We start from the raw sequence: 8,110 nt of genomic DNA on the forward strand, positions 1-8,110 counted from the left end.
CCCCGGCACGCCCACCAAAGGGGGCGTGCTGTCACTCACCATCGACAGCACGCCCCCTTTGGTGCGAGACCCCGAGCGACGGATTCCTCGTCGCTCTCCGGGTCTCGCGCATGCGCACAACGGAGCTCCCTCCGTCGTGCGCATGCGCATTCGGGCACCATCGACCTGCTTGCGAGCGTCCTTCGCTCGTGAGCGGGTCTGAATTAGGCCCAGAATCCTCAATCCTCATATGCCCCCCACACTGGTGATTGTGTGTTTGGCCCTGGTATGTTGAGGTGCCTGGGCAACTGCCCCAGCTGCCCTGTTGTCACTCTGGCTCTGCATTACTGCATTGTATGACAGCCATCACTGCCTTTATAATGCACCTCTCTTATCGCTATTTATTTTTCTGTGCGGGGTGGGGGGATGGTAAGTATTTTCCTGGGTGACAGCCTAGATATGCCCCTGCCAGTACAGAGCTGCACATTATCAGAACAGGTGCCCATTCTGGCCTTCTGAGGGCACAGTGTGTGTCCTGGGAGGCTGGAACAGCATCGCCAGGCCCCTACCCAAACTTTACTATGATGTTTGGCACTGCCTGATCCACTGCACAACATTCAGACATGTTACATTGGAACAAAATAAGCCCTCCTCAATCTGCCAAACTATGCCCGATCTGGTTGAAATATTGTCCCTTTTAGGCATTGTAACTTGGGCAGTTGGGCGGTATGCTATTCTGTCCCTGCTCACCCCTAATCACAGTCTGATACTTTATTTCATACAAGTATTTGCCTGTATGGCTGCTGCTAATGTCTGTGTGATGTCATCACAATGACCCATTGTTACACAATAAGTGGTAAGCCATGGCAGGACACTACATCTTATCCTGTTGCGTGGTCCCCCCTAGAGCAGGAAGCGTTGTCTGGAGCTGGTGGTGTTAGTGATAGTTGGGTTTTAGTTATTATAGTTTTATCTTTTTAGCATAGTTTAGAGAATAGTTTTAGCTTTTTTCCTTAGTTATTTTAGTATCTATAGTAGTTTCTTAGTGTTAAGTTTTAAGCAGTTTTCTTTTTAGTATAGGTTTAGGATTATAGTTATTATAGTTTTATCTTTTTAGCATATAGTATAGTTTTAGCTTTTTTCTTTAGTTATTTTAGTATCTACATTAGTTTCTTAGTGTTAAGTTTTATGCAGTTTTCTTTTTAGTATAGGTTTAGTATTATTTTTAGTTTAGTATATTAGTGTATATAGTAGTAGGAGAGGAGAGAGTAGGGAGGAGGCGTTGGGTGCAGTCATGAGCTGTTTCCCATTTAAGTTTCGCTGGCCTTGCTTTAGGAGAAAGGTAAGTGCGCTGTTATTGTTATTTGTTATACTCTGTTGCTTGCACCATTAGGATTTTTCATGGATCTCAGTGGGGCGGAGCTCAGCTGAAAGTGGGTGTTTCTGGGCATAGAGGGTGGGGGTTGTCCCAATTTAGTAGGTGTAAATGTTGGGAGGCATCTGTGCCAAAGTCTGACCACTAAAGTGCTATGTATCATTATTATTTATGGCATTGCTGACGGCTGTGATAAGAGGTCGGTCCTGGGCTTATAATACCAGTTGCAGATCCAATAAAATGGGAAGAAAAATAGAAATGGTTGTTCTAGTCTCTAAGAAGCCCAGCTCATGTACCTGTATGCCTGTAACGTGGGGCACTAATGATTAAGTGTCATTCTCTATCACACTGCTTACACCTACACATTACAAGGGCCCCAGGGTAATGTCTGTGTAATATAACTAATGCTGTATATAAATTATTCTCTCTCTCTCTTAGAGCCGCCGTAAGGCCAAGCTGGTGGAGCAGGCTCAGAAAATTGAGGAGCTGACCGGTAAGAGAATCATCTTACCTTCTATGTTGTACAGACATGTGACAGGGAGAGATGTGTGTGTGTGTGATTTTAGCCATGATTGCTTTGTACCTTTCCAGTTGTCATTTCCCAGTTAACTAGTAATACAAGGAAGGGACAGATTCAGCAGCATTCTAGCAGAATAAAAAAAAACAGTTGCCCTCCACCTACTTCCTCAACATTCCTTATCCCAACCCAATGGGACATAACCTGCTCCATCAACCTATCCCTATTACATGTAGACAAGCAAATCACAGTAACTATACAAACACCCCCCCAATAGTAATAAATTGCTCTATATAGCACATATAACATGGCTTATCCATGTTCAGAGCTAATGTACATCTGTATAATGTTACTGCATGGCCTGTAACCAATGATACTAGCAATATAATATATTCAATATATGGATTTAAGAGGAGATTTAATAAAAAAAAAAAAAACCAATGATGATATATATATATATGGGGATTGGAAAATGCCATTACAGCTGCTGCCACCTGTCTCTGACAGCCGTCCCTACAGGTCCTTATTGGATATGTTATAGATTCTATGTGACTTGATGTGGTTTTTCCCTGCATCTCATAGAGGTACACAGGAATCTAGCGATGTTCAGTCTACCGTAATATTCACATACAAACGCAAACTGACAACGTGAGATGCTAGGCGGCCCTTTACCTTTATTTGAATGAGCCCCTTTGGAGTCTATCTGCTCTACCTGACCTGTATTCTCCCTGCTGCTGTACACGGCTGACATACTGATAGGAGTTGGGCTGTAAAGAAGGGACATTCTCTGAAAGGGTCCATGTTCCATCCTTACAGAGCAGGTGCCCTGTGAAGATAGAAAATCCCTTTAAGAAAATGTTGATTTTAATGGTCTACTTGGTTTGCGTTTGCCTGAGGAGTATTTTGTAGATATAGAACATAGGGAGAGATGTACTAAGCCATGTAAAGAGTGAAGGAATGGGCCAGTGGAGAACGTGCCCTGGCTTGGAACAGATGTTATCAGATTGTGACATGTTGTGAACAAGGTCATGCACCATTTAGGCAATCTGGATAAAACACCACCTTATTTGGCTCACCGAATCTGTATGGAAGTGCCCACTGTATTGTCTGCGTGACTAACATGAGTGACAGGTAATGTCCTCTGTATTGCGCCTCAGAACATTGCCTCTGTTTTTTGTAGCACTGTGTAGATTGTTGTATTTCATTAGAAACAAATAAACCATATTATGGAGTATGATGGCTCAGTCTGATATTCTCTTGTCCTAATACACAGATAAATTCCAGCAACAGGAGAGAGAAATCCTCGCTCTCTTCGTGCAGAACTGGGAGGAGATGTATTCAGTGCACAAGGCCCACCAGCTGCAAGAGACCCTGCTGAGAGAGGAGATGAGGCAGCTGCGGGAACAGGTCAGATGCAGATCTATCTATACATAGTGTTTTCTCTTTAGGTAGAACAGGGCAAGATTAGTAGATGGTGAATTACACTCGGCCCAAGCGCCTCCTTAATTTCCCTGAGAGCTTAGTTGCACTAGTTTAGTCCCTATGGAGCTTTTTTGGCCCTAGGATTAGACAATTAGACCATACATACAGAGTGCCCTCACTTAGCTATGCTTCTAGGGGGGACAAAGCTAGATGAGGGGGGATGCAGTTGAAATCCCGGCTGTCAGGATGCTGGCGCTCTGATAGCTGGTGCCGGAGTCCTGACACCAGTCAGAATCCCAACCGTTGGCATCCCGACACTAAGTAGTGGGGTTAGGGGGATGGTTAGGCAAAACATGGGAGGGGAGTTAGGTTTAGGCACTAGGAGGGAGGGTTAGGGTTAGGCACTAGGAGGGAGGTTAGGGGTAGGGTTAGGATACTTACCAACAGGTGTTATTTTATAATAAGATTATAACTAATAATATATATTATGTTACTGCATTTAAACTGTAAATGTTATTCCACACTTTGTGTATTGCAGGCAGTTAGGGATCAGGAGATTGCGGTGGCGAGGGCGTGTGCAGGTAAGGAGATAGCAGGTATATTTCTGTTGTGCCACATATAGGTGACGTGTTATCTGGGTTTGTTAAGCAATATTTTCCTTCCTATAATGTTCCTAGGAGCATGTGACATCACTGAGGCCTGACCTATGTGCCCATCAGGCTCTGGTTACCAGTGACCTCACTGAGGCCTGACCTGTGCCCATCAGGTGCTTGTCACCAGTTGATATAGGGACCAATTTGTCAAATAATATTTGTGTTATATCCCATGAAAACACCAGTTTTTAGCTATCATCCCACATGGAGTGAACGCAGCAGCTATCTCCATATAGGCTGCGTTCTCTCTATTTCCAACAGCAGCCGCACCCCCCATAGGTTTCTATGGAGGCTGGGAAACTGTCAGATTTACCATGTTTGGTCCCTGCAGCTAACGCCATCTGCAGACAGCCCTCACTGCCACCTGCGTGGGCTTCAGGTACATGGGAAGAGGTGGTGAACACTGTGATTTATCAGCACTTTACTGGCCAGTATAGGGGAACAAATGTTATTGGTTTCTCCAGCTAAAAAGCACTTCCCACACCAGGTATGATTGCAGTCACTGGTGCTGAACTAATTGCTGAGAAGGGCGTCTATCCCAGGTGAGTGCAGTCATCCATTGCGTGGGATGTACAGGAGCACTGTGTACCTGGTGGAAGGGGCCATGCTGGAGGCTGTGGTCTGTGTGTGTTTGTCCTCTGACCTACTATGTAACTGTACTCCTTTTCCCTATAGCGCTCCGGACAGAACACCTGCAGGAGATGACTGAATATAACAGGACCATCACCTCCCTTAGGGTTTGTGTTACACCTATTATAGCACAGTCAGGGCTCTTTCCCAGATGCACCTGGTGGGGTTATTGCCCAACTCTACTAAATGGCTCATTTATTATGTAGACAAGTTATTTAAAGACAATCTGGGCAATTGCTAATACAAAGAAAAAATTAAAACAGTTCTATGTGGAGTAATACACCTTCAGGTCACTGTAATGTGCTAGTATACCTACCTGTGGCCTTGCCAAGTATATAGGTTCAGTATATAGATATTGTACGGCAGGGTGCATCGATGTGTCATGCATCTAGCCCTGGCAGTAGTTAGGTTGGCAGGTGGTAGCGGGACGCCCTGTAATCTGTATATATCCCACTATATAAGTGATAAGCATGGGATTGGTTAGGGTCACATAGGCCACAATATATTACAATGTTCTTTTTGTACAAGGAGATGTATTGTAGCTGTGAGCTTAGCTATGGGGATTTCTCTTATCACATATTATATATGTAATAATCACAGCTGCCAGTCTGCTCCACTAGATGGCGTAATGTGACTGAGAGGATGTGATACAGTATCTGCTCCACTATATGGCCTGATGTGACAGAGGGTGTGACACAGTATCTGTTGCACTAGATGGTGTAATGTGACTGAGAGGATGTGACACAGTATCTGCTCTACTAGATGGCCTGATGTGACAGAGGGTGTGACACAGTATCTGCTCCACTAGATGGCCTAATGTGACTGAGAGGGTGTGATACAGTATCTGCTCCAATAGATGACGTGATGTGACTGAGAGGGTGTGATACAGTATCTGCTCCACTAGATAGCGTAATGTGACTGAGAGGATGTGACACAGTATCTGCTCCACTAGATAGCGTAATGTGACTGAGAGGGTGTGACACAGTATCTGCTCTACTAGATGGCGTAATGTGACTGAGAGGGTGTGACACAGTGTCTGCTCCACTAGATGACGTGATGTGACAGAGGGTGTGACACAGTATCTGCTCCACTAGATGACGTGATGTGACGGAGAGGGTGTGACACAGTATCTGCTCCACTAGATGACGTGATGTGACTCAGAGGATGTGACACAGTATCTGCTCCACTAGATGACCTAATGTGACTGAGAGGGTGTGACCCAGTATCTGCTCCACTAGATGACGTGATGTGACTGAGAGGGTGTGACACAGTATCTGCTCCACTATATGGCCTGATGTGACAGAGGGTGTGACACAGTATCTGTTGCACTAGATGGTGTAATGTGACTGAGAGGATGTGACACAGTATCTGCTCTACTAGATGGCCTGATGTGACTGAGAGGGTGTGACACAGTATCTGCTCCACTAGATGGCCTAATGTGACTGAGAGGGTGTGATACAGTATCTGCTCCAATAGATGACGTGATGTGACTGAGAGGGTGTGACACAGTATCTGCTCCACTAGATAGCGTAATGTGACTGAGAGGGTGTGACACAGTATCTGCTCCACTAGATAGCGTAATGTGACTGAGAGGGTGTGACACAGTATCTGCTCCACTAGATGGCGTAATGTGACTGAGAGGGTGTGACACAGTGTCTGCTCCACTAGATGACGTGATGTGACTGAGAGGGTGTGACACAGTATCTGCTCCACTAGATGGCGTAATGTGACTGAGAGGGTGTGACACAGTGTCTGCTCCACTAGATGACGTGATGTGACTGAGAGGGTGTGATACAGTATCTGCTCCACTAGATGACGTGATGTGACGGAGAGGGTGTGACCCAGTATCTGCTCCACTAGATGACGTGATGTGACTGAGAGGGTGTGACACAGTATCTGCTCCACTAGATGGTGTGATGTGACTGAGAGGGTGTGACACAGTATCTGCTTCTCTTTGTAGAACACCGTGGAAGCGCTGAAAGCGGCAGCAGCTACATCACCTGCCCAGACACCAGGATAAGCTGCTCAGCCATGTGATAAAGTCAGGATGCATATAAAGGTACTAACTCCTATGAGAAGTAATAGCAAACACATAACTGACGTACTGATGTTGGGGGTAAATTTACTAAAGGGCGATTTTAATTGATTTTGATCGATTTTAAGTCTAAATCAATCTTGTGTTTCAGGGGCTAAATCGCACATTTACAAACATTTAAAAATCAGTATAAAAATTGTCTGTTAGTAAATGTGTGATTTAGCCCAGGTAACAAAATTGATTTAGATAGAGTTATAATCGACCTTTAAAAATGTATCCCTTGGACTTTGATCTGTTGTTTTTTTTCAAAAATGTTTTTATTGAAAACACAGTAAATATGGTACATTATACATCAAGAATATGTTTCATATTTCTTGTTTTATATAGAGCTGAAAGAGTATACCAAAAACAAAAATATAAATACCATAGAGATATACTGGTTACAATATCAAACTATCACATTGTACATAGAGGAAAAGTAAACAGGACACTTAGTACAATATAAATAAAATATCAATATCTTGGTGAACCAATACACATAAAATAATTTCAGTATTACATTAATAATATTACAGATTAACATATATAGTAAAGAAGCATACACAATATTAAAGAACATTCTGTATATAATCTTATTGTTGTCTAAAATAATCATTATCTGTAACTAGGGGTGTGCACCGGCCACTTTTTGTATTTTGTGTTTTGGCTTTGGATCTGGATCTTTCTTCGTGTTTTGTATCTGGATTGGTTTTGCCAAAACCACCCTTCCGTGTTTTTGTGTTTTGGATCTGTATTTTTTTGGAAAAAAAAGCATAAAAACAGCTGAAATCACAGAATTTTTTTTTTTTTTTGCACAGTGGCCAAAATGTAGTGGTCTGATTTCAACAGATTGACCACCCTCGAATCCTGGCAAAGCGAATGAAGGGCTTCATCCACAGTTCCCAAGTGGAATGGAGAATAGAAAGAAAGCAAAAAGAAAAGAAACGGAGATGAAGTAGAAGGAAAAGTAAGAAAGAAACAAAAGAGAAAAAGGAAGGAAGAATAAAAGAAAAGAGAGAAGAATGAGTCACACACGCCAGGGTCAGAACTCCAACGCTAGACATAAAATGAAAGTAATTGGGAGGTCTTGAAGCAGCATCCTGGTCTCCTACCACAATGAAGATTTAAAGCAACACTGAATTTGCTTTTTAAGATCATCGTGTAAAGTGTCAATAAAACTTTCCCAAATGGAAAAGAAATGTTCTGTTTTGTCAGTCTTATGACAGGATGATTCAATCTAGTCCATTCTAAAGACAAAAAAAAGTTTCTCTTTGAACATAGATAGAGAGGGTGGGGTGGGCTGAATCTATTGCTGCAGAATGCATTTTCTTCAGGGTCCATAGGCTCCACAGAGAGACCTTGAGGTATAGCTGGATCTCGATCCCGCGCACCACGCAGTTAAATGCTTTGCTTCCAGGATGCACTGGTCCATCCCTCCTATACCCTTCCCCCGAGCAAGA

At 43.4% G+C, this 8,110-nt stretch overlaps 1 protein-coding gene across 3 annotated transcripts in view; it reads left to right on the forward strand.

Moving 5' to 3' along the window:
* LOC148517626 (uncharacterized) overlaps nucleotides 1-7,778 on the forward strand; it is a 36,931-nt gene extending 29,153 nt beyond the window's left edge. For 2 of the 3 annotated variants that reach the window (XM_088478560.1, XM_088478561.1), the window contains 6 exons: nucleotides 1,793-1,847; nucleotides 3,145-3,278; nucleotides 3,832-3,874; nucleotides 4,622-4,683; nucleotides 6,537-6,635; nucleotides 7,469-7,778. In XM_088478560.1, the coding sequence (XP_088334686.1) occupies nucleotides 1,793-1,847; nucleotides 3,145-3,278; nucleotides 3,832-3,874; nucleotides 4,622-4,683; nucleotides 6,537-6,596 (354 nt within the window). In that variant the 3' untranslated portion in view covers nucleotides 6,597-6,635; nucleotides 7,469-7,778. The remainder of the gene's footprint in view (nucleotides 1-1,792; nucleotides 1,848-3,144; nucleotides 3,279-3,831; nucleotides 3,875-4,621; nucleotides 4,684-6,536; nucleotides 6,636-7,468) is intronic. The other variant, XM_088478562.1, reaches the window with a different exon arrangement.
* Nucleotides 7,779-8,110: the final 332 nt, after the last annotated feature.

This window comes from Taudactylus pleione, unplaced genomic scaffold, assembly GCF_031769625.1.
Source record: "Taudactylus pleione unplaced genomic scaffold, aTauple2 ptg000214l, whole genome shotgun sequence".
NCBI lineage: Eukaryota > Metazoa > Chordata > Amphibia > Anura > Myobatrachidae > Taudactylus > Taudactylus pleione.